General features: G+C 39.3%; 1 protein-coding gene across 1 annotated transcript; it reads left to right on the top strand.

Annotated features, from left to right (window-relative positions):
* The first annotated feature begins 3 nt into the window (after positions 1 to 3).
* si:dkey-121b10.7 (heparan sulfate glucosamine 3-O-sulfotransferase 6) lies at positions 4 to 27,991 on the top strand. The gene is made up of 2 exons (XM_034707196.1): positions 4 to 897; positions 26,317 to 27,991. Exons 1-2 carry the CDS (start codon positions 431 to 433, stop codon positions 26,933 to 26,935), a joined length of 1,086 nt encoding a protein of 361 aa, XP_034563087.1. The 5' UTR covers positions 4 to 430; the 3' UTR covers positions 26,936 to 27,991.

The raw sequence follows: 27,991 nt of genomic DNA, 5'->3' as shown, positions 1-27,991 counted from the left end.
GAGGGGGCGTGTGTGTTTGATAAACAGGGCGTGGATTTGGCAGTGACAAGGGAAGGGGTGTTCAGGATTTTCTTACTGTAGAGACGCTGCCAAGGAGCCACAGGAGCGCACAGAAGGCACAGAGCGCTGCGGGGCGCCAATTCACAACCACCTTTAATGCCTTGACTTCGCTCGTGTTATTTGGAAATGTACAATTTGTCTGTCTTGCTTTGACAACTTGAAAGCGGAAACGGGATGGAGAGATAAGAGAAGGAACATGTGAAGCATTTTGACGCGCGCGGGGCAAGTTTTGCGCCACTTGCTGCTGTGGCACGAGCGCGCTGGTTATTTCAGAGCCCTCTTCGTTTGAGGAACTTTTAAGTGAGTAGTATGAAGTCCTGTGTCAGGGCATGTTTCCTGCGTTGTGTCCTCGTGCTCAGGATTGCGACTCATGGGATGTAGTAAATGGAGAGCTGCGTTCAACTTTGGACACCTGAAGGTGCAGTCCAAACTGTCCGTCTTCTTTACCATGATAATACTCTTCACTTACCTCTTCTACTGCCTCAACGGATATTGTGACTCCTTGCCAAGGCCAATTTACGACCGCCAAAGCAGTTACCAAAGTAAAATGGTCCTTAAAGATGGAGAGGAAGGGTCAACGCAGCAGCATAACGCGTCTCAGGTGTCATTTGTCCGGGGACAGCTGTCGGACTTATCCAACAGAGATGCGTCATCTAACATCTCTATAGCCAACACCTTCGGAAGCAAAAAGTTTCCTCAAGCTATCATCATCGGGGTGAAGAAAGGGGGCACACGGGCTCTGCTGGAGTTCCTGCGCATCCACCCGGACGTGAGAGCGGTCGGAGCTGAACCGCACTTCTTCGACCGGTTCTACGATAAGGGACTGGCGTGGTACAGGTACGAAGTGAGCTTCACTTAGTTATACAGCAGTTCTTCCAATGTTTACTTTAACAGTGTTCCTGCTGTAAATGGACTGGAGTTGACGTGAAAGGTTGGGGTCAAAGGTCAGGGCGGGAGTCGCGGATTGGAAGCAGCTTACTGTCACTTGCTAGAAGGAGATGCCAGGTCGAATAATCAGAGAAAATAAAAGCTGTAGACTTTATTTTTATCCAAGAAACATGTCAGGAAAGCCTATCATTCTTAAATATGGTTAAAAAAAATTTTTTTTTTAATGAAACATTTACTTTAGAGGAACTGAATCAAAACGTATGATTTTATTTCTGTAAACGACTTTAAACATCATTAATGAAGTAGTTCTTCACAGGAAGAACAAACCAGTTCAGACAGGTTAATCATACCAAGGCCCTGCTTCATGTCCTAAAAAAGTCCCCTAATTCTTCCGTAGATACTTTTAGGCTGCTTGTAAATATGCTTTGTCATTCATGTATGGCTTTTCTCCTTAAGTATTTTTAGTTCATCTTGTCAAACCAGTCTGATGAGGTGGATTTATGTCATTCAGTTAAACACTCAGAGTAACATAAGGTTTAAACAGCTTCATTGGTGTGTATTGGAACTTGAAATACATATATGACAAGGCTTTGAAAGTGAAAACTGTAAGTTTTAAAACTCTTTTTAGCTTTTAAGATATTGTTCCTATCTTCTCCTTATTCCATTGTAATAAAAAAAGATTGAAATGTGTTTTCTTAAAGCAGCAAATGCACACAGTGCTTCGACACTGGGTATTGGAAGTATTGAGGCAAGGGAAAATATATTTGTACAGCACATTTCAAACACTGGATCCATTCAATGTGCTTTGCCTAGAATTAAACCATAATAAAAGGCATAGATTTAGAATTTTTTTTTAAAGTAAAAGATTGTAAATTATTGAAACAAGTCATTCATTTAAGTATCAAAAGTGCCCATTTCAATTAAACATAATGTATTTTGAATACATTTTGTAGAAGGTAGGGTATGCAGTGAAAAAAGAAATGTTTTCAGCTAACATTTAAGGGTGGTCACACTCAGGGCCAGTCCAACATCATTAGGGACATTATTGCATGTCAGTGCTGCATAATCAAAAAATGCAGCATCACCTTTTTTGTCCCAATTTTGTACCTTTATCAGACCAAGTAATGAAATTTCACAAAGTAAAGCCGAGTCCAACATCCTATTTTTATTTTTTCCCTATGATCCAATGCCACAGTTATCACTCCCACTCTTCCTCTTCCTCATTAATAGCTCTCAGCACCAATAAGATCTTCTGCTGATAGATTCCAGGGATGGCAGGGATATTCAGTCCCCTGCCAATAAATTGCTGTTTATTGAGCTGACACGCTGCCTCCCTAAGTGTCCAGTGTTGGTCCCCTGAGGGCCTTCCTACAGGCTTGATCAGAGGGGGGAGGATTGGTGGTGGTTGTGGATGGTGGTAGTGTGGATGACCCCACGCTCAGTCAGGTAGTTTGTTTTTTAAGGATTTCAAGGATCAACTCGAAAAGACTACTGAAGGCTCAAAGTGACAACTAGCCTCTTTTTTTGAAGAAACACAGACAGCTCACATGGTTTATTAGTTTAAGATTACAATCTATGTGTTAATATTTAAATAAAACGGGTGAAAAAACATTTTCTGTAATACATAAACATTTGCACGTGTTTCTCAGCTCTGCATTTTGCTCAGAAATGACATCCTGAAATCGAATAGCACAGAGACAGAGGAAAACCATTACAGAGGAAGAATGAGGGGGGGAAGTATCTGGAGATCTGGGGAGTAAATGACACTGTGATAAAGAGACAAACAGAGGAGAGAGGAGAACACAGAGGTGTAGCAGAAAAATGTAGCGTGAGAGAAGAAGAAGGCAGAGACACAGGGGGAGATCAATACAGCTGGGTAATGATCGGTTCACTGTGAGGCTCAGGTGGAACAGCGCTAAGTGACAGCACAGATCAAAGCCAGTGTTTGTGTGCACAAGTGTTAGTTTGTCTTCTTAACACTAAGTTTGGTTTCAGGAAGAGGTTGAGGTGGGGGGTTTCCTGCTGCAAATGAAAGCACATCAAACTGTCTGATGTAAGAGTGATGATAAAGTTATGAGTGATGTGGGCAGCAGCATGGCAGGGCACTGTAACTCATGATTTAATTATGAATTAACTCTGAATTTCTTCAAAGCTGGCATGGGTGTTTTAGTCATGTTTTGTTAACTTGGTAGAAAAGAGGTTTCCCGTCAGATCTCAAAGATGAAAAAGCAAAAGAACAAATAAATAGTGGAGTTATGACTGTCACTTTAAGTCCTACATGTTAATAATGAAATAAGATATGGCTGAACAACTTACAATTATTTTCTCATTTAGTAACGTTTGCATTTTCATTTTCAGCACAGAGTTTGGAAAAAGAGGATAATCCATGTTATTACCCGGTTCTCTTACTGATCTTCTGGCTGTGTAAGATGCTTGATTTGGATTGGTCAAAACCCCTTGACAACCCCTTGACAACGGTTATTAACTTTCACTTACATGAGCAACGCCAGAGGCAAACTGCTTCACGTCGGGGTCTTGTCTCAACCTGTCTGGATTCTATTTCCCATAACCTGCTAACCATACATTATCCCTCACTTATTACACACAATCACAGGTGGTCTTAAATCCCACCATCAGTCCAAAACCCAGAGTTTTCTGTCACAGAGCATAGAAGAAGCGGCAAATCATCACACAGAAAATATGAAATATGAAACAAATATTCATTTTTGTCTTGACAGAGTTTTCTATTTATCTGAATATCTGCAGATCAATGTTGTCTTTGAGACAAGCAGTCTATCCATCGTTTGACAGCCCGTCTCCTCAAGAGCCTTTAAACAATTAATTTAATTTAATTGCAGAATTACAATAGTTAATTGCAGATTCAAATGCATGGTTAAAATGCCATTATTTTGCATTCCAGTCCTTTTTAGGTACGTACATTTTCTTGCCAGTGTTTTGATTTGGGAATCAAATGATTGTAATGAAATGTGTACAATATGTATTTGATTTTAACATTTATAGTTCAAATACATCCACTTCTACATCAGTGTAGTCTCGAGAGTACTTATTCTGCGAGAAGCAGTGGTTATTTTTTTAAAGGGTAACACTCTTACACATTAAGAAACATTAAGAAGTGAAGAGTGACGTAAAGTCGACACAATGAAAAACTGATGAGTCAGTTATCAAAGCTTGTATCATGAAACTAACTAAAATCTAACAGAAACCCTTCAATTTAAATCACAGGAATGAAACACTAGAGGAAGATTCGCATTTGGCTTATAGAAACAGAAAAGTTCAAGTCAGCTTTCACAGCTGGATATTTAACCTACAGTCAGCTCCCACCCACTTAGCAAATGCTGGAGTTAACTTCTCTGATTAAACTTAATCCACAGGTTTGCACACTCCCTAAAAATGCTATGACAACTTTTGTGATGCGATTTCTTGCTGACATCAGTCTGAGTAGCTGCACCTGCGTGTTAAGCTTATGGGTGGTAGCTCAAACTCAAAGTATTGTGGTGATATTTTAATTCCATTTGACACAAAATGCATTTTACCTTTGACCTTTGTCAACTGAGCCATGTGTGAGCTTTTTAAAGTGAAATGAGCCGTTCAAAAGTGCAGCAGAGACATGTTTCTCCATCACAACTGCAGGAGGCATGATGGCTTAACTAACACACTATTTAAAAACAAAAGACAGTGTGTTCATTTCTGAATTGTATTTACATTGGCAGCCCTACTTTAAATTAAACTATCTAAGATCCATGACAGATTGTTCAAAAATTAAATAAAATGTCCATAAAATGATGCACAAATATCACAAATTTCAATGTCACATGCACACTTGAGGCTTTAAAAAGGCAGAAAATTTAGATAACGGTTCTTGTTGTTTTTTTATGACTTTTATGTTTGTATGACTCTTCCTGTCTTTCATTACTCACACTTCCCAGCCTTATAATCTTTTCCTCACAAATGTTTTCAGCCAGGCTGAAGATTTTTACCCAAGTCTAAATAGGATTGGAGAGTGGAGGCACAGAACCCAGAAACCAGAGATAGACAAAATTAACCCTTCCACTAACTTCTTTACATCTTCCTGGAAAAAATGATTGCTGCCGTTTTCCAAATACACATGCTGCTCAAATCTTATTGGGCACATGCTTGCGATGTCAGCATATTTGGGTAAATGTAATACTGAGTCAAACCTTTGGCAACATAACTTGGTACAATATTTTCGTTGTGCTCACCACAGACTCCTGTAGCCATGTTGGAGGTGTATGAGACTGACTGCAAACTTGAAGGGGACTGACTTTTAGTGAAAATAAAATTACAGTTTTGTTTCTTTTATATAATATTGTGTTTAATTTCCAGGGTATCTGCTGCAGTTTGTTGGTATAAAGTGTATTTTTAACTCGATTCTGGGGTGAAAAGTGTAATTTTAGTGTCAGGGTCAAATACAAGTTTAGCACAAGTTTAGATAAAATCTGATGTAGTGTGAAACAAAACAAACTTTTTAGGACGTGTTTCTTGAGCTGCAACACTGCAGCGTCAGCTGAATGGTGACAATGCAGAAGTGAACACCAGAAAGGGTTAAAGGTGACAGAACCAGAGACCTTTACATGTTACTTTTAAAGCTCTCTGTTGTTGTGAAACTGACCTTACCTTGTACTCTCTTAACTCAGACATGACATGCTTCCTCTCCGTCTCTCCTTTGAAGGCATAATGAAACGTGCTTTCGCTCCGTCCTAATCCGCTGACAGCTCGTGTCAACACTGTGAGAATTGGACTGGTGTAATGACAGGTCAGGCATTAACATGGACTGCTCAGGGACATGCTGAGTGGCTGAGAAGGATTAGGCCCACAGTTGCTGTTAAGCAAGGCCTTATGAGGCATTAGTCAACACCCCCATCCACCCACCTCTCAGACCTTTTATATGTTCAGCACTTCAGTATTTCTAAACCTCAACGTTTAGTACTATAGGGGAAGCTTATTGTACCCAAGGGCTGTATAGTTCACTGGCTCACAGACAAGTAATAAGAGTTACACAGACTTTTTTATTTTTATGTGGGACAGATGTAAATGTACGAACAAGTATCCTATAGTCCAACTATTCCCAAGCAGGGATACTTGCACCCCAGGGTGTGCTTTTATGAGGTTGTATGTGAAAGATTTGGAAAAGTGGAAGGAATATAAAAGAACAGGAACTAAGATTTGAATAAAAAAATGCACATACTAAGTTAGCTCTGTAACCCTGCCCTTAAAGGAGGTTAACAAAATTCATAACTAATGCAAGTGCCATGTGACAACAAAAAACTCCACTGGCTGCACGATTTGGAGGCAGGCACATCAAGCTGTAGGTATTCTGCTTGATGTGCTTATGATTTTGGTCGATTTGGACAAACATTTCCCATTTTATTCTGTTACGGTATGTATTTGAATGCTCCATAGACATTTATTTGAACTTTGTTTGTATGGCTGTTCTAGGTATCTCAGAAACCCTGTAAAACTGTGCTGCTGCCCATCTTGGCCGGGACACTCTTGAAAAAGAGATTTTAACCTGGATGACTTTTTCCTCCTTTAACTTTACTTTCAGTACTGGTAGTCTTTGTTAAACTAACCTGATGTGTGGCTGCATTTAGATAACTTATCAACTGAAAAACAGGAATTGCTTTTAACAATGAATGAAAACTAGCAAGCAAGCTAACAAAGGAGCAGCAGCTAGCTAAGAGCAGAGGTGGGCACAGCCAATTAAAAATGTAATTGTTAACCGTTAACACATTTTTGTTTCGGTTTGTCTGTAGTTAACAGAGACGTTAACTTCGATAACAGTTAATCCGTCCGTTAGTGTTAAAACCAGTTGAAAGTCTGTCAGGTACTTGAGTTGAGTTCACCTGATGTGGTGGTAAATTAGGCAAAAAATGTTGGAAAAACCTTATCCAGTTTATCTTCTTGAATTCATTTCTTCCTTATCTCCAACTCAGTGTTTCACATGTTACATCATACATATGTTTCTAAAAATATGATTGATTTAGTGTAACAATATACTAAAGACTGTATGAGCAGATGGACAACATGACAGGTCCCCAAAAAGTGAAACCAAAAGTCTTAAAGCTCCCCCTGCTTACTGGTTGCAGCATATGTCTTAAAGCCCCCCTCCTTCATGTTGATAGATAGGACATGAGTCAAAATTAAAATAATACACACTTAATCATTTTTAGTTTGGTTTTGATTATTTGTTGAAAATTGGGTGTAGTGACATGATTGACAGCTCTGTTGACAAACACTAACACAAGAGTCATTGTGCTTCATAACTTGGAATTTCTTCTTCAAACTGACACAAGATCATATGACCAGAGGGATATGTCAATTGTGGGGGTAGTTTGACTTCCCTTTTGTACAACAGGAGGAGATGGAGTCACATCATCCATCTTTATATACAGTCACTGGGAATGCCACATATGCTGATGGCTTCTTAAAATTTGGTAAATATATCTGACTGTCTTACCTTATCTTCCCTCTCTGCCCTCTTGACTATTCTATACTTCCAGATATCATATTCTTACAAAAATATTGTTCATTTAGTGTAATTACACACTAAGCACCTAGTCATTCACATATATCAATTTGCAACAGAAGCGTTATATGTGAAGCCAACAACATCATTTGAGACTGGGCTGGAAAGTATCACTTAGGCATTTATTTTCTGACAGCGCGCTTCATTTCAGTGCTGTTTGTGTCTTTGAGCTCACAGAGGGCTTTGGCCGCTGATTTCAGTTGCTAACCAAGTAAAACACATGGACATCCTTAAAGGAAGCATTTGGCAAATTGTTTTAGAAAAAATGCTTATATGTGGAAAAGCCTCAGCTTTGCCATCTGCTGGAAACGATTCTGTGGTTTGGTGGTCGGGAACGAGGTTTCAGACAGCCTGGGTGTGCGAGCACAAGCGTGTGTGTGAGGTCGGACTCTATCACACTCTGCATCCAGCTCTACCTGAAGTGCATCCATTCCCCCTCATCTCCTGCCAGCCTTTTCTTTTCACTATAAATATCCCACAGATATAAATGTCATTTCCTGATATCGATCACCTAAAATAGGTCCTTTCTATTGATCTCTCTCTATCTGCCTTTATCGCGCTGTTGCAGCAGAAATGAATTAACTTCTGAATATTCCATCTTGTTGACAAGGAGCTGTTACTCCACTCGCCTGCTGACATTTATACCCCACTGCCTGAGTGTTGCTGGAGTGGATTTATTGGCTGGTTCGGGTCACTTAAACTGTGTAATGCAAAGCTGCAGCACAAGTCATCGCTCCTGTCTCCTTAGAGTTTTTTTTCTCCCTGTCTCTAAATCTTGCTCCTGATCGACTGATTTCTTTGTCTTTTACTCTCCTGTCTCTTAGGAAGCTTGTTGTATAATTCAGAAGAGTCCTGGATGTGCTACCCAGACAGGAATGTCCAGGTTTTATCTCCTGTTAGACTCTTCTACCAATCACAGGGGATTCTCCGCTTGAATTCCTCTGCTCACATTCTTGTCAGCGGCATGTTTTGGAGGATGTTTTCAGCCTGATGGAGGATTTAAGGAAAGATTTTGGGCAAATCGTAAATGTATAGATCTTAAAGAAAGAAAGAAGGCTTAGTGCAGATGACAGGGTTCAATGCTTTGTGAGTGTTTGAAGCTGCATCAGTGTAGGAGTGAAAGACTACTCGGCTACATCCATAAAGATGAGCAACACATCTGTCAAAGCTCATAAACATAACATGACAGGTGCTGCTATTTACATGTAAAGAGATTTTTGTCTGATTTAAAACAGTATGTAAATTAACCTGGAAAACTTTGAGGATTTAATCAAACCTGACTTGATGAATTGGTGCACGGAAGGTATGGATTTTAATTCAATATTTAAAAAAAATCCTGATCCAGCTCAGTCATCAATATTTTGATAGCTTGTCACTGGTCGACCTTTCCCCTCAGTGTGCCACGTCTCATCCAATCAGAAATAATGAAATCGAATGACTGGTTAGGATGGCACGATGAAAGAAGATCACAGGGGAAATTCTTCAATCACAGCTAAGAAATGCAGAGAAGGATTTTTAGTTTTGATTTTGTAGGTTCCAGACAGTCAGACTAATATTTACTGAAAAGACTTAGAGCATGTTGTTACTTTTCTTCTGCTACACACCCGTCAATGTCTGTTTTTCCTTCACAGATCACAGATAATCCTTCATGTGTAATGGGTGATACCTTCAACCTTCTCCTCTGTACATTATCCACTTGTATTTTCTCTCAAACTCTTCTTTCCTCTGATCTTGATAGAATGAGCAAACTGTAAATCAGTAAAAATGGAAAATAAGTCCAGGGAAATTTCTGTAATTTCAGAAAATGAGGAAGTGACAGAAAATATAAGGTAATCATGACTAATAAGGTGCCTTTAGAAAGATTGGGTGAGGTATCTGTGGTTATGGAAAGCAACTTTTCTAAAGTGCTGCAAAGTTATTTTCCAAGGGATCTTCAGCACTGATGATTAGTGGTCGACGATATCGGTTTTCAGGGGCCAATGCCAATGTTGATAATTAGAGAGCAGGTTGGTCAGTGGCTGGTATATAATAGGGATGGGACATGATTTTCTAATGCTCGAATATTTCATTTATTAAAAATTGCAGAGTTGATGCGAATATTATTTCATTTTGAAAGTATATTTACATCGTTTTCATCGGTGCCTGGTTGTAATAGGGTATTCCGACCGGACGGTGCCATAAAGCTGTTTGTTAACCGCATTAAATAACAGAAGAAGAAGAATGCTAACTGCATTAAATAGCGAAAGCAGTCGCAAAAACATTTTCATGCTGGAAATACGTCTGTAGTTGTGAGAGATTCAGAAATGGGGAACACTGCAGAGACTGAGCATGGCTGTAAATTATAAACACACACGTCACGCTGCTGCGTCACAGAAAGAACGGCAAGAAGGTCAAATAAGACGTTGCCAGTGCCCGCTTCGAGCAGTGCCTTGTCCTGTTCGATTGTAAATAATCACTGAATAGATGCCAGTGATTATCAAATAGTATTTTGGCTTGAAATACCAGCCCCAGTATACAGGGCTGATATTTTTTTTGTATTTGATAAAAAACTATATAATGATTATCCATCCATTATTCCACACACATAACAACCTAATATAGATGATAATAAAACATAATAATACAAATTATTTTCTCAGCTAGCAACATGTTTTAAATGGACTGTTAATTCATTCATGAAATACAAAATGAAATGAGGTTATGTTATAGATTTCAGAACATGACTGATATTTATGTCAGAAGCATTATTAAACTAGCCAGCAACAGTTTTAGATTTGATATGCTGTCATTTAAGGTTCAAGGTTCAACGTTTCTTTATTATCCCCGGGGGGCAATTTGTCTTTCAGTCTGCGGGGACATAAACAAAAACAATATAACAAATTACACAGACAATAAAACATTTAAAACAATAACAACATAAAAACAATAGCTATGTGGCATCATAAAACAGGCTAGCTGCTACCGGAACAAAAGAGTTCCTTTTTCCTTTTGTCCTGCTTTTTGGCATTGCGAATCTGCGGCCTAAGGGAAGACGGCAAAATTCACAAAATAGAGGATGGCACGGGTCAGCCAAGATGGACTAGGCCTTGCTGAGGGTCCTGGCTCGGTGAAGGCTTGACATGTCAGGCAGGGGTATGCCCGCAACCCTGCTGCACATCTTCACAATAGCCTGCAGTCTGTTTTTATTTTTCAGACTTGTCGACCCATACCAGGACACCGTTGAAAAAGTTAAAAGTGATTCAAGAAAACAGGAATAAAACATCTTCATAAAAGTTGTGTTTAGGATTGGAAAATGTCATCATCTGGAAAAGATGATGGTAACGGGGTAATGCAGAATAGCAAAATGGACATAAGAGGAAGTGTCAATATTGCCACCCTGATGAGGCTCCCTGCAGTGTCAGCAGACATTCTTTTTAATTTGTATTTATTTTTTCCTCCCTTTCCACCCAACAAAACACAGACAGCTTTCTTCTCTTTATACAAACAGCAGTGCATCCTGCCACGCCTCCTACTGTTTCCCTTTCTGTATGTGTGTGATCCTGACATTATCACAACAGGTGATATGGATGTGGAGGAAACTTGTTAAAGATGTATTGCATTTATCCCAATCTAAGATAGCGCAGAACAACATCAGCAGCACCTAGCTGCCTATAACTTTTAAACAGCGTTATGAGAAGGTTCATTTTTATAATGAGACATCACATAGACAGGAAGGATGTACAAAAGGACCTCCCTCTCTCTCCCTCTGATATCCTGCAGAGCATGTGTCAGGTGCTGCAGGTTGTCAGACACGAAGGGCAGAGAGTGACAAGAGAGCAACAAGATTATATTTTGGGGTATTTAAATGGATACATCTGGAGGACTTTAATGAGTATCTTTTGACGTAAACAGCTGTTAGTTAAATTGAATAGCAATTAACATAATGATGAAGCAGTGAATTGTTTCAGCAGTTCATGCAAGATATCAAGTGTAAACGTGTTGCTGCCTGCAGGCTCTGTTTTTCACCAAAAGTATCAGAATACACTATCAGTCACTTTCTCCACTTACATCATTTCCATAACTAATATTTGGGTCAGGAAAAAAGATACACACTGACGTCGTTTTATTCTGTTACATAGTTACTGCTGATTCGTTTTGATGGACAGAACAGATACTTAAACCCACACCCAGTTAACCATCACTGGTACGTCTGGAGAGACAGGTAATTATTGACTGTGTGTGTGTGTGTGTGTGTGTGTGTGAGTGTGTGTGTGTGTGTGTGTGTGTGTGTGTGTGTGTGTGTGTGTGTGTGTGTGTGTGTGTGTGGTCGTCACAACCGTCCATCTCTGTTTAATGTCTGACTGCCAGGGTGGGAGGGTCGTGAGAACCTGCAGCCACCCTGACAGTCCTGCTGTAAAACACACGTTTCTTTGTTTGTCATAAAACTGGAGCTGAAAACTCCTGAACCAGCTCAGAATATCTTTATATAATGTCAGTGGTATATGTGCTGTTTGAGAGGAAATTAGATTACTATTACTTATCTATTGTCCAGATATTTAGAGCTGCCCTCATCTTGTCCATCCAAACTCCACTCCATCCTGTGTGTTTGACGTGTGTGTAAACATACTCAAGGCCGACTGAGTCCACCCTGATGAACCTGATAGATGGCACTAATAGCAGACCGCAAGATGAACTATTTCCAGTTGTAAAAGCTGTGTGTCTGCCAGCAGTGATTTCCTCTTTTCAGCTTTAGATACTGTTAACAATGAGCAGACAAACCACAAGGAGTGGCTGGCTATGGTTGTAGGGAAGTGGGTTTTATAAGGACCGGACAGTATCAAGTGTTCTCATTGGTTGTAATCTGGGGAGTTGCCAGACGAACAGAAGTCCATATTGACATGATTATAGAGAAGGTGTGTTTGTGCATGTGTGTGTGTGTTTACTCATTTAGCAAGGTTGTTTAATTAGTGAAACATGGCTATTTGTCTGTAAACTTAGAGAGAGAGGGGTAAACATTGAAGTTTGTCTATAGTACATCATGTAAAATGTATCTATCTATCTATCTATCTATCTATCTATCTATCTATCTATCTATCTATCTATCTATCTATCTATCTATCTATTTGTTGACAATATGGCTGTATATCAGTTTATATCAATATAGTAGAATGAACATAACATATCATAGTTGCAATCTATTTGTAATACATTTCTAGATAAGTAACTATTGACATTTGTATCATCATTTATCCATAATATGTATGTAAAAGCATTATGTGATGTACAGTCAGAATAATTGCAGGTATTCATAAATACCTACAATTCTGGTTACTAATTTTTTCAGGATTTTGACACAAGTCTATATTTAAGACATATTCTCAGATGATAAACACACCCATTACTATCATGCTTGTAGTATATTTTGAATCAGAGACAATTCTATAGAGAAGAAGTAATGTTTGATGCACTATAAGCAGCACTTTTAAACTGGTTCTGAAACAGGCTGAAATTTAAATCTATCCCTTTTTACGGCCTACAAAATCAAGCAATACTATGAACAACAAGACTGACAGTTTTTGTATTGTAAATAATTTAATAATTTTGTGCCTAAAACCAATGCAAGGGGTCATGTGTTCGGCCCCTTGACTGACAGTACATTGAAATAAAATATTTTTTTCCAAAATGGGGGATCCATTTGTCCGTTAAAAGACAGCAGGAGAAAATGTTCTGTCAGAAAACAGTATTTACACAAATAAAGTACAAAATCAGCAAAGAGATTAGAGGTACTGTACTTCTTTGTTCATCGGGGGCGCCAACATTGACACAACCATTACTCAAAAAAGCTTTAAAAGTGACTTTTTAAATCTCACCTTGCTTAATTTCAACAGTAAAGTGCATTACTCATCAAAAATGGTTGCCTTAGAAAATGTAAAAAACAGGCTGTTTCATTTCCATGTAGTACAACCAGCACCTACCTCAGCCAGTGGTTTCAGTCTTAAAAAATAACTTTGAAAGAAATGTTTATGCTGGTAGTCTAGTTTGCCTTCGTAGGTCATAAAGAGGCGTCAATATCAATTTCAATCTGTTTTCTAACCAGCAAAAGATTCCTACCAGGAGCTTTACAATTCTGTAAGTGTTAGTTCATTATTAAAAGTATGCTTTCTTCCCCACTTCAATATCCTGTAGTTAGACCAATCAGGTAACTCACTGTTCAAGCTTTATGTGCTTGTTGCATAAAATGATCAACAGAATAAATTGTTAAATACAGACCATATACATAACAAATCATCCTTATTTTACAAACAATCCAATTACGTAACAGTAGTGAGGGCATCATGACCTTACAGGGGTCAGGATCTAACCCATCTGTACGTCTGTCTCTCCCACCGTCCAGTGTTCGGGAGAGCGGATGAAGGGGCAGGGTGCGGCCCCTGAAGCCTCTGTCTGCTCGGAGATAAAGCCACACAAGTAGGCCGCTATGGGCCCGGCAGGAACACAAATGCAGATTTTCCCATTTGATAAGTCAGGAGGGGTGGGAGCAATCAGTGACAACGCACACAGGAACACACACACATACGCACATTTACTTATATTCTCTCATAGGACCGCACTCGTACATAAATGTCCAAGCACACAGTAGGCTTTGTCTTATTTCCTTGGTCCTGTCATTAAAGATTGCTATGCAATCAGAGAGATAAAATCACTGCTTCCCTTCTTCCTTCCTCCCTGTAGTCATTTATAAGTATTAAGTATTTCAGGGACATGTTTGGTTATACATTATTGTTACTGTCACATTTTTGTACTTCCTGGAGATACAGTAACTACCGCCCTGTGATGCCTCCTCTCTGCTTATTTTTGTCTCTGGAGTCATTTTTGAAATGGTTACCTCATTTTACTGTTTATCTGCTTAAAAGCAGACTGAAGGCTCTTGAGGAAGATGCCTCCGTTTGTAGATGCTTTGATTGATGACTTTTGTTCTCAAACCCATAATGTATTGTAATGTTTTAGAATTATATGTTGTTTGTCTGTAACTTTTCCGGAATGTGCTGCTGCTGATTTTGGCCAGGACACACTTGAAAAAGAGATTCTTAATCTTAATGTGGTTTACTCCTAGTTAAATAAAATAAAATAAAAATAAAATCTAAAATGACAAGTTTAGAATATTTTTGAATAGTAAAATAGGGTAGTTTGACAGTTTTGGTGGATAAGCATGCTGGCTTTCCTGACTAAAAGTTAAATGAATGTGTGAGTGTAAAGCAAATACGAGGCAACTGCTTGCAGCTTGTTGGCTTTGCACTAGGAGACATAATAGGGGAGATGCTGTTACCTCTAGAAACTGTATAAAACTGTATTAATATTTTATATTTAATCTTTTTTGTAACCAATATTAATTACCACCAGAGATGTAAGGCTAGCTTACCAGTTGGTCTTTTCCCCTAAGCTAAGGTAATACCCACCGGCACTGGCTGGATATTTAGCATAAAGATGTAAGACTAGTATCAGTCTTCTAATCTAAATCTCACCTAGAAGCCTGTAATGTCACGTTCACACCAGTCGTGAACAATTGCGCTATTCATGCGAATACAGACGCAAGAATGTTTTGTTTTTACTCACTGTATTCACACGAATGACTCACTCAATTTTTTACGTCAAAATTGGGTGTACACGAATATTCGCAAGGGGGGGGGGCCCCGTTTCCCATGCCAGAGCTGTCTGTTGTCATCAAACAAAGTTGAGCTCGCGGACTTTGAATGGGGAAGCCAGTTATGCTTAAGGGGGCAGAGCTAACTTCCTACTACCACCAATAGCTGACAGACTTATTTGCACGAATGATTCGCATCATTCCTGCAAATCACGGCATTTGCGTTGCCCAATTCGCGCGATTCGGGCCACCAAACCTATTTGCGTCTCTACATTGACTAAACATGTAATTCATTCACTCGAATGAATTTATTACCGTTTGGTGTGAACGCCCCATAAGAGTATTTCCCATTAATTATTTTCCTGTTAGATTGATTGTAACCAAGTTTCAGAAAGAGCTAACAGTTGCGAGCTACTGCTAAGTGTTCAAGTGGTGTAAAATGAGTGGTTTGCTAACATTTACACAAACACACAAAAGCACACTCTTAGACCTTTCTCTGTCATTAAGGCTTCCCTGATTTCTGCAAGGAAACTTTGACTGACCATCCCTCCCTCACTCAGCGCTCTCAGGCCCTGTGATGTCTCTATTAACTGTTACGCCTCTATTTTCCCCTCAGCTGCACACATTCTTCAGCTCTTTCCTACCGACCTACCCCAGTGATGCAAACCTCCTGGGCAAAAAAATACTCCTCACCACCCTGGTGTGTCTGCCAAAGGGTAACCTTCAGAGTGTGTAATAGTCCGCCACACACACGGAAGTGAGCTTCATATGAGTTAATACAATACAGATATCGTGTAAAGGGCTGACGGATAATTATGTGTGCTGATATGTGGTGTTGGAAAGTGTATCTGCTGGCCTTGTGACATGTTACAAAGCATTGAAACAAGCTGTTAAAGGCAAGTAAAAATTATTGAATAGTAATAGTAATTGTAGCTATTAAATTTGACATACATGTCAGCAAACTAATTTTTAAGTAAATACATGCCAGCCTATTTAACAATGCTGCTTTTTACTTACTTTTGACAAAAATCCTTCCTTATTCCATCATATTGTATCATATCATGTTTTATCATCATATTGTATTGCAACCACCAAATATCTTCTTGTTTTTTTAAGGTAATATTTTCGGGCTTTCATTCCTTTTATTTGGAATCAATCCCAGGCCGCATGTGACATGCAACTTAACCACTATGCTACACTGGCACCTCCAAATATGGATATTTTAGAATAAAAATTAGACAGCCCTTCAAACAGATTTCTCTTCCAATTCTACTCATTGTAAGGCAAGGCAAAGCAGCTTTATTTGTATCGCGCATTTCATACATAAGGGCAACTCAATGTGCTTTACATCAAAAGATTAAAAGCATTGGAGACATTCAGACAAGCATAAAAGAACACAAAATGACAAATATAATAAAACAGAAAAGAAAAGGAAAATTAGAAATATAATAAAAATTACATTAAAATTTTAATTTAAGGTGAGTTGAAATAAGCTAAGATAGGAAGGCAGTGGCAAATAAAAAGGTCTTAGTCTTTGATTTAAAAGAGGTGAGAGTTGGACCTGCAGCTTTCAGGGAGTTTGTTCGAGATATGTGGTGCATAATGACTAAACGCTGCTTCACCATGTTTCCTTCAGACTCTCGGGACTGAAAGCAGACCAGTACCTGATGACCTCAGAGGTCGAGATTGTACCACTACTTCATGACTTATCTCAGTGGAGTTAACAACATTATCCTGCATGCACGTTACTTTCAAGGTCTTTTTGTACACTTAAATAAATCAGATATCATGATGCAACATTATATGACTGCCTTGTAACTTCTCAATTCTGGCAGAATTGCTGTATCGTGATATTACCGTTATTGTGAGTAATTTCTCAGGTGCTGTATCGAGTTACCCTGGGTTTCCAACCTCTGTTTAACAAGTCCAAATATTGTTCTGAAGCATCCCTAACTACTTCAGTGGCCAACAGACACAAAGAAGAGTGCTACTTTACCTCCTCTTTTATTGAGTCACTTACAGTCCGCCGACTTCTAATCAGCTCACAGCAGCTCCTAAGCCCTGTACTTGCCGTCAGTAATGACAAACCTCTGCCTCCACACAGCAGCTTTGACAGATCTCTGAACACACACAGACAGAATCTGTATTCATGTGTCCCTCTGTAGTGGTAAAAGACGTCAGTGTGTTTTAGATTTCCTTCACACAGGTCAAATGTACTCAACAGTTTTACTTTGAAGGATACAGCGGAGGTCGAGTTGAGGCTTTGGAGTTTCGAGAGGAAGACAGAGAAAAGTGGGGAAAGTAGAGGTGAGAGAAGAAGAAATGGAAAAGAAGGGGAAACCTCCCATGTACAAGGTAGAAATCTGCACATGATGACATGTTGCATTACATGATCCCCTGTTGTCCTCGGTGGTCTCGCCTTCCGAATCACAACCACATGACTCCGACCTTCAGGGTGTAAGAGTCCATTTCCGAGCGATGCAGGCTGGTGGGGATTAAGAGGGTCCGGGGGTCTGGCCTGTGGCCCAGCAGCGCCGGTATGGATCACAGTTTTCAGAGCTCCAAAACCCAGGGACCAGAGGGAAACTTCCTAAACCAGAAACACTTCCCTCATCTCCGCCATACACAGTCACACACACCAACACACATGCACATACTGAGGACTTCATTGCTCCCAGATGTGAATTCATCCTGTGGAAGGCATGTTAAGAAGATTAGTCTGTGTGTGCGCTGTGTTTACATGCATGAGTGTATATCATTGTAGAAGGAAAAAAAAGTGGTGTGTGTTCTTCAGATGCGATAAAAGCTGCTGTGTTTACAGTACCGGCAGGTGCCCTTTTTACTTTAAAATATACAGCCACATTAAAGAGGCACTTTGGTGGAACCCTTCATTGGGAGCAGCCATCTGCCCGACAAAATAATACAGCAGTGACTACAGCAACAGTGATGGAAGAAGCTGCAGAACAGAAAGTTAGATTACAGTAAATCTTTATTTTCCTCTTTAACTTGTTTAAGAAATAAGCATATTTTTAACAGTCTACCTTGTAGTTCATGGTAATCTCTGATTTCATGCTAGTGTCTTTTTTAGGAGGAAATGTGTGTATACATAACATTAATATCCAGACTTTCAGTGTTAAATGTCTAGTGTTAGTCATGTTGCAATCAAGGTCCAAAAATAACTCTTTGACTCTTTTGATTTTTTTAAATCACAAGCTCTTTTTCCCTCCTTGCACACCGTAGTTAAGCAGCCACCGTGTCTTCTTATTTCCTTCTACCAACATGATGGATTATTTACACAACCTCCCTTTTGACTGGCACATTTCACTTTAAAAAACTCCCAGATAGCTATGTTGACAAGTCAAAAGTAATATGCACATTATGTTAAACTGAATCAAAATACTACTGAAGTACTTCAGTAGCAGTAGTCTGCTCACCCATTGTCTGCCTTACTTTCAGTTCAAACACATGAGCTCATATGCATTCAAAAATGCTTCACTCAGGTGGAAATTCATTACTCACATTACAGAGTTAACATCTTAAATTTTCACAGGGTAGTATTTCGCATTGCCGTTGCTTGTTGTACATGACACTGGCAAGAATACCTTTATGTTGTTGATATAGACTTTAAAACTGTTTTGAAATGCATAATAACAGAAGTTTAAACATGCAGTTTAAGATTCAAGCAATGACAATCAATTATTGGAATATCATATAGGAGTGATTAATCATGATTGATACACTTAGTCATTTAAAAGCCCTAATTGAGATATAAATTACATATATATTGAACTGTTTCGTATGTTGTGTTTTGGGTTGGCTATATACTTTTGCATAGTGTAATGTTTTTTTCACACCACTTTGTTTGCCTAGTAAAGACATGGACTCTTTGTTCAAACTCTTCTGTTGGTAACGCAGACTTCATGTCTATGACATGTATGTGACGTGTGTGTCACATGTGTCTTCAGTTGTAAGCTAAGATAACCCTGATGACATCACTAGGGTATTTTTTGAAACCTTTTGGAATCTCCTTCTCAGCCTCAGGGGGTCACATAGTAATACTAATGACAGATAGACAGAAATATGCTAAATGTACGAAATTTCTTGAGTTTGCTGAATATCATACGGTTAGATAGCACCAAGCTACCTCTATTTTTCTGCGCTATGCTAGTTACTCTTTAGTAGGACTAGCCAAACTTGAGCTGACCTTCTTTCCCATGACTGTATTAAGCTATTTCAGCATTTATGTGTGATAGAGACCTGAAACAAAGATCTACATTTGTTCAAATCGACTCTCAACAGCACAGAAAAGTAAGTCCTACATGAGGAAGCTTAGCAGAACTTGGTTATGTGTGGCTACCTTACCACCGGCTAGCTTTAAGTAGATATAGCTGTTTCTCAGAGACAGAGAGTGCAGAAAGGGACAGTTAGCCATGCCAGAGTGTGGTCTGGCTTTTATTTAACTCTTGCCCTATTTTGTAGTAGCTGCAAATTCTGCTTAGTGTCTTTATGGAAATGTTAAATTTCTATGGCATATGCATTTTTCATATTGTAAAAATGTCAGAAGAATCTGGCGTTAACTCATTTTTGGCCAAATACATAGTTACCTCAACTTGGCTTTAGGAGAGAAATGGAAAATGCTCTTGAAATTATCTGTCTGCACGATTCAGCTCCTGTTTGTCTGCTACTGTTATTTTAATCCAGAGCCTGACATCGGTCTGAATTCCCTCATACGTCATTGTATTGTAGTCATAAACAGTAGCCTGTTAGCCTTCAGTCCTTTAAACAGACCCTAATAAAGTTCAGGCCACCCACACAGAGCACTGCTAAATGTGAGCATGTGAGAGCGTCTGAACACATTTGCATGCAGATAAACGCACATCTGTGTACACTCAAAGCTAACTGCATTCCTGCTCCAGATGCTAACGGTGAAGGTGTGATGAAAACAAACATCAGGTCCCTAAACCCTCTTTGGAAATCACTCATAGGCTGTGTGGCTAACTGCAACTAGTATCAGATACAAAGAACAAACACTGTTTTTTATCGTCACGAGAGAAAGAGATTAGATGCCTCTGAATGAGAGGATTTCATGCCTTCTTCAAGTTAATTCTGTTTTTCTTCTCTCCATCTGTGCTCTTACCCCTCGTTCTCCCCTTTCCAATAATTCTCACCCAATCTTCTCCTTTTCTGTTTCCCTCTTGTACACTCTCCTCTCTGTACTCCACCACTGTGTGGCCTCCTCCTGGGCTTTTTTTTTGTAGCCTGGCTATTCTGTGATCACAGGCTTGTGGTCCAAGATGTAAACACAAAGTCAATGGAAGTCCCACTCAGCCTGGAATGAAACACTTTGACTTCCATTAGACTGACGTTAGCTACAGACACTTTTACAAAACACTAAACAGTGAAAACCAAAAGAAACTCTTGCTGTTAGGGTTTTGTGTATCGCTGCCAGAGACCACAAAGGAACACAAAAACTAAAACATATTCTGCACTTTTGGTCCTTATCTTTTATCTATTCCTATTCGGATAAAAACAATTTTGAGTGTCACACAAAAGGGAGTGCTGGTGTTCTACATTTCTGCACTGATGTTTAGTAGAACAGCACAACCTAGAGTGTGATATCATTTTTATATAACAGTGCCAGACCAGCTTTTTTGTCGATTGAAAAAATAATTTGCTCCAAAAAGACAACTTGTTCAGCAACTTGACAAGACCAAGCAACACTAACAGTTTGCTCTGGTCTTTCAACTTTCTGGATATCTTCACAAGGGATGTGCACGTTTAGTCAACTACATGATTTAACGTTTTCACCCTCACTTGGTGACACCAGAATTACTAGAAGGTTAAACAACATCAGGCATCTATTGTGTCTGAGCTGTAGGGCAGCCAACCGCCATTAGCCACAACTAGCTTTGATTGATGCCGACTTCCACAAACAAGCACAGATGACAGATGGCACTCCTTAGCGTGGTGTTGTTAGGCATATTTTGATTTAGAAAATGGAGGTAAAATTGTATGAAAGCTTTTATCTGGCTGACCTGAACAGAGTGACTCGTAACAAAGAGGCACGTAGGTGTCTACCTGCAGGGAGGACTGATGGCTGGTGCTGCTACTTCTGCTGATGTTAGCCACACTTAGCAAGCCTGTTGATATCTTTACCCACTGACTTTGTGATCCAGTGTTTCGCCGTGGTAGATAAACTGTGCTCAGTTTTTTCTAACCTTTACACATGTCGACTTGTAGAGATTAAAATTTCCATTTAAACCTCCTGTTATGTTGCGTGTCAAATTGACCCTTTTTAAAGTCTATTTTAGGCAATATTTGCCTTCGAAACCAGCTAAATGCAGCATAAAAATCTGGGCAGCATGTGACAGATGAGGTGTCGTGTTAATTTATCAATATCACTTAATAAATATTAAAAAAATTAAAATAAAATGAACAAAAATCTAAGTCATGTTAAACTTTTGTATTTATATTTAGGGTTTTCCAATGTACATTTAAAAAAGTTTTTACATTAATTTTAATGAAAAACGAGTGAGTTATCCTCAATGAACATTGATCTGTGAGAATTAAAGAACACCAATGAACTGAATCTTAATTTAAACGGTTATTAATGGAGTTAAAAATTTGATTTAAAAAATGTGTATTGGGATTGTTTGGGGTTCTGACACTTTTGGATAATTGAATATGCCCCGGGTCAAATTGACCCAGGAACATTATTGCTGTTTTAGAGAAACGAACATAACAGGAGGGATAAATAACTAGCAAAGTAGTGAAAGTAGAACTTCCCTCATCGTCAAATAACCTCTTGACACACTCGTATGTATGTTGATTTATTTTCACTCACATTGCAAATATGAGTTTGTAGTTGCTTTGGTGTCATGTACAATTCAGAAGTACCAATTTGATCAACCTTGGTAACAACCGTTTGCTTAGATAAGACTCCAGACTCCTTTCGACAGAATGATTTGATGGCATGTGTGAGATCTGGTCTGTTGTGATGGCGTTTTATCAAATCCAATTCAAGTATTAAACACAACAGAATGACTAGTAGAAAAGCAACATTATAATTATAGTCAAACGGTCCTCCAGGATGCTCCTTGTCTTATCAAATGAATCTGTTGGAAATAACTTATACTTTATTAGAAACTGAAGTTTGACCACTAGTTTTCCAAATGACCATGACAACAAGTTTTGAACAGGAGAATAATGTCTCACAACCTAAAACATCAACGGTAACAGTCAGTTTTAATTCCAGTTTCTTTACAGCTGAGAGAGAATTTCTGCAGCAGTGTTTTGCACTCATGTTCACAAGCCACAGTGGGAGAAAATTGTCGTAAAAACGCAGACTCCACTGACAGTTCCCACATATCGTGGGACCCGAGTGTATTGCGGCCAAAAATATGCTGATTAAAGGATGCTACTCTCCCTCTGCCTTCACTGGAAATACTTAATTGCTCAGGCATGTTCTATCTGGTAATGTTGCTGAGAGTCTGTGAAATGTAGCAAACACAGGTAAACAAGGGAGGCTGAGGAGAAGTAGATGAAGCGAATCAGCATGAAGTTACCACAAAATAGCCTCACAGATTGATGACATGTGAGAGTTACTGTATCTAAGGGTGGGATTTCCTCTCAAAGCCAGCGTGGTTAAAGCTGTCCTTGGATCTAAATGAGAATTTTAGCTTCTTTTTTTTTTGGAATTGAGATTCATAAAATCTTTATTGCCTCTCACGTCATGCGGTGACCACAGTTGAAACTTGGCTCCAGACCTGAAGGTTGTAGCTTGCTCTTTGGAGTGGAATACTCAATGTAGCTCATATTAATGTTAAGAGTAATCACAGCGTTGTTCTCAATACTTTTTCCCCTTTGGTATTTGCTGTGATCTTCTCAGTTTTGTTTAGCCCTGGCCCTTTTCTACTCCTTATGAATACCATAAGTTGTATATTTGGTGTTACCCTCGTAGCTCCATGCCAGGGGACACGCCGGACTTGGATCCGACTGTGTGTTTTGGATGAGGAGAAGAGAGGAACAGAGTCAGCTCCATCACCGCACACCAGAACTCGGAGCCTCATAAGCCCTTCACTTACAGACCAACCACGAAGAGTCTGACTCCCAACCATCGCCACATGTCTGCAGAGGAGGGAGGAAGGGAAAGGGAAGGGAAGCATGGAAATTAGCTGAGGGATCTCTCACAGTTACATTTCTATAACACAAGCCGAGCTCGAGATTCAAAACTGCTCTTTATGCACAGAAACGGACATTTTTTGTTTTTGTAAAGGAGGAAAACTGGCAGGACATGTTTTTAAAGGGATGTTATTAGGATTTATTGTAGCGTTACACGAGCATTTGAACGAAATAAAGGACATGAGATAAATAGGTTTTCCTTTCCCTTCCATTTACCTCCTTCTGTATACAATCTGCCCTGGCGTGAAATAAAGCGTCTGAGTCAAACCCAGACTTCAGAAAGGGCTTGTTGAACTTTTTGAAGGCACTACTACGTCTTCTATGCCTGTGAGTCATCTAAGTAGGGGTGAAGATCAAGAGGAAGAGGGAAGCCCAGTCCTTTCAAAGCCAAACTGTGCCTAGAATACTCAACCACTGATGACAATAACAATCAGAGGGCCAAAGGCAATAACCAGGATTGAATGCGAACACATGGCTACCTTGAAAGCATACAGAACCAACCTATTTGTTAAAGGATACTTTTGGACCTCTGCCTGTTTTTAAGTAGAACGTACTTGTACGACGACTGCAGCCAAAATAGTCAATAAATTAAGAGATAATTTCAGTGAATTTCAACTTGTGTCTTATTTTTATACAAATGTCCATTATTTCTTCCAGTAAAAATAACATTGCACACTACAAGTTAATTCATGAGATAGGAGAACGAGGCAATAACTGTTGTAACAAAAACCAGCATGGCAGGAAACGTTGTAAGACAATCAGACAGGGTTCCAAATAAGACGAATGTTTGTCAAATTATCCAACCCAGTTTATTTGGAGGTAAATTTGTGCTTCGACCAAAGTTAGAATAATAAGAGAGATTTATTTTTAAGTTCCTTAATTTCTGATCAATTGTGTGGTGTGCCTTGGAAGACTACATTTTAACATTGTGTCCAAATTCCCAGGCATCTGCAACAGGTGTATAAGGAATTAACAAGGAAATCATGTTTGATTAACCTTTACAGATTCTCAAAACAACTGAATAATGTAAATACATTGTTGAGTCAATTTGCCAGTTACGTATTTAATTGTTGAATCCATACGCCAACATTGAACTATTTAAATCTCCTGTGAGGAACCTTCTGTTTGTGTTGATTTTGGCGCCCCCTGTGGACATAATTATACCTCTCATCTTTTTGCTGATTGTGGCCTGTTCATGCATAAGTCATGTTTTCTGACAAAAATATTGCATCCCAAAAATCACTGTGTGGCCAATCACCCTGTCTGACACCTACCCACGGTCTGTTTCAAACTCCTCACAGAAGCTTTAACTAAAATGGTATGCATATGATGATGTGATCTTTGCACCTTGTAACTTTGACTTTTTTACAGTAGGATGAAACAAGACAACATATTGCCAAACCTGCAGTACTGACATAAATCATTTTGAATTGAGTAGTAACCACTCTGCCATGCACTTAATCACCATATTCTTGCCTATGCACAGCCGAAGCAGTAGATATTTTCACTGAATACAACTTGACAGGTCCAGGAGGACAAAACATTAGTACAATTACTAATATATATATAAAATAAAAATGCCTTAATTCCATGTAGCTTTTTCTGTTTCATGGTCTACACATACTATGCCACTTGAATGTATAGAGTCAATTTAAAAGTAATCAATTCAAATAATTTTTTTTCTTCTATTACAAGTTTTTCTACCTAAAAAGGGACTGTAGCTTGAGGAGTGTAATCAGTACACTGTTTAAATATAATGAAGATCAAGAGCCAAAGATGAGAAAAAAAAATCATGGTTGCAATTTGCGTACTTAGTCAAATAAACGATTTAACATCGCCACCCTTGGTATTCATCAATGACTCATCAATGGTAATGTGTAACCAGCACAGGAATAGATACAGTCAACGTTTAAATATCTCTTTCTTGTAGTTAACCTGCAATCTGCTTCTATTATGTGTGAACTGTTGTAACATGTAACTTGGAATTCAGTAACTACGGGTTTTTTTTCTGGGTTATGTTTTGTTAGTTGTTAGTATTACTCAGGGGCAAGAGATTTAGGAAGACAGCTTATACAAAAGAGTTACGATGTGTCTCCTGGTAACTTCAAGGTTTGTACATTTTCATATAGCCCATTCTTAGCTGTCTTGCTAGCCAGGATTTGGGAATTACTTGGAGTAATGGCTCCTGGCTTTGGCTAAGTTAAATACATCCAGTCAAAGTTGATGTAAATTGCACCATAACATATGTGGTCTTCCTTTTTGTTGTTGTTTGTACACTTGTTATTTAAAGAATGCTGAGTGAGATGGTTTTGGAAATGTTTTGAGGTTTTAGAAATTTGTATCTGTTGCTGTTGAGTTACAGGAAAATTAGAGTTTATAATTCATCAATTAGTTTTCAATGAGTAATTTAGCAGTGACTTATTTAACAGTAGTGTTTTAGAGATTGGCCCACTCAAAGGGAATAGAAAGGAATTCAAAAAATACACAAGTGTTGACAGCAACTTATCCAAACACCAGTGGCATGACAGTGATATGGCTATTATTATGCAGACCATCTTCCTGCTTTGATGAAACAAGAGCAGAGAGAGTCTGGGCCGTTATGAGTGTGTTTAGAAGAAGGCAGCGGATGAGAGGAAATTGCTTTTCTGGGGTTAATATAGTCTTGTGGTTTTCCTACAGTAGCCGCTCACAGAATTCCCTCCCAGTCTTCGCTGACATGGTCACTCCATCAATGCCAGCAGCTAATGCCATGTTTATCTCGCTCTAATCATAGATTTAGCCCTTTAATTACAAGGAAAATCAAAAAGCCTTCGGGGCACTAAGGTACCATAAAAAGGAATGTTATGAAAACTATGAGAAAATGAAGGGAATGGATGTCATTTTTATGATACGGGTGTTATTTTTATAACATAGAAAGTACACAATGTGATATTTTCTCATGGAAATTTTAAGTACAGTTTTATTAATCGCAGTCCCTCTTTTTTTTTCTCTTACGCAGGAATCTGATGCCTCGTACTCTAGAGGGTCAGATCACAATGGAGAAGACCCCCAGCTACTTCATCACCAAAGAGGCTCCTCGTAGTGTCTTCTCTATGAGCCGCCATACCAAGCTCATCGTGGTGGTACGCGACCCTGTGACCCGGGCTGTTTCTGATTACACCCAGACTTTGACGAAATCTCCCGGGCTTCCCTCCTTCCAGAACCTTGCCTTCCGCAACGCCACCACAGGCCTCATTGACACATCCTGGAGCGCTGTACGCATCGGCATCTACGCCAAGCACCTCGAGAACTGGTTGCACTTCTTTCCGCTCTCAAGCTTACTCTTTGTCAGCGGTGAGCGCCTTGTCACGGACCCGGCAGGTGAAATGGGCCGTGTCCAGGACTTCCTTGGACTGAAACGTGTCGTGACAGACAAGCACTTCTACTTTAACCAGACCAAAGGTTTCCCCTGCCTAAAGAAGCCGGAGGGGAGCAGCAGGCCGCGCTGCTTGGGGAAGTCAAAGGGCAGGCCCCATCCCCAGATCCCCTCAGAGGTCCTGCTCAGGCTTAGAGACTTCTACAGACCCTTCAATCTCAAGTTTTACCAAATGACTGGCCATGATTTTGGCTGGGACTGAGCAGCTACTCACCAAAGCTTTTAAAAACTCTTTGTAGCGTTCTTGTTCAGCTAACTACCAAAACCAGACACGGATACCAAGGAAACATTGCATTGATCAAAGGTTAAAGTGTGCAAAACATGCCTTTTCTCTGTTTCCTTTTCTAGGACAACCCCTGATTTCCTTTCGATTTACAACAGCCATGCCAACACATTTTGTGAGTTTTGATCCTTTGAGCCACTTCAGAAAGCATTTCTAAACAAAAGCTTTGCAGAAGTGCTTGTTGTGGTTCACACTGCTGCACTGTGATGAGCACAAGCCATAAGCTTAGAATGGGAACTTCTAGTACTTGGCACCCCGAGTGGCAGAAGAATCCTAAGCTCTCATTGCTGTCCAAAACACTAAAAAGCATAACCTCTGTATTGCAGAAAATAACCCCAGCAAGATGCCAACAGTGCAAGGACTTTGGTTTAAAGTGGCAGCAGAGTAACAGGATGTGACAGCAGGGCAGAGCTACAATAAACCAAATTATATATCCAAGACACGCAAGCTGTGATACAAGCAGCATTGACGGTGAAAAAAGGTTTTGAATTATGCACAATCAAGCACAATCATACAATATATATATATACATACATGACTTAGATACTCTTACATACAGCATTGTTCGGTTCACCTCTGGGTAAATGTTCTCAAATGTTTATAAAGCAGATACCAGATTATGAAAGCCTTTTTTTGTCTTCTTACAGTGTACATTCTTTTTCTGGACTGTCATACCATTTTATCACTAAAAAGATGTAGCAAATGGAGAATAACAGGACAGCTGTGGCTGTTACAGAGAAAAGTAGCAGAAATGCAAAATGCAGACCATCATGTGCTGTAAATGTGCTGCCATTGTAGCTACACACATCTGTAAATGTGATGTCTTTCTTCAATTTATCAACACTCACCTCCACAAATGGTACTTACATGAAACTGTATATTTCTGAAAGCATAATTTATAAGATGACATAGTATTGTGAGACTTTTGTATTTGAAATTCTGCTGGAAATTCTGACTAAAACTTCTGTACTGAAA

This window comes from Notolabrus celidotus, chromosome 18 (assembly GCF_009762535.1).
Source record: "Notolabrus celidotus isolate fNotCel1 chromosome 18, fNotCel1.pri, whole genome shotgun sequence".
Taxonomy (NCBI): Eukaryota; Metazoa; Chordata; class Actinopteri; order Labriformes; family Labridae; genus Notolabrus; species Notolabrus celidotus.
Note: the sequence above shows the minus strand (reverse complement) of the source record. Positions and strands in the feature narration are given on the sequence as shown.

Coding starts and splice junctions, on each gene's coding strand:
- si:dkey-121b10.7 (XM_034707196.1), top strand. CDS start 431: ATGGGATGTAGTAAATGGAGAGCTGCGTTCAACTTTGGACACCTGAAG. Junction 898..26,316: donor AAGGGACTGGCGTGGTACAG/GTACGAAGTGAG, acceptor TCTCTTACGCAG/GAATCTGATGCCTCGTACTC.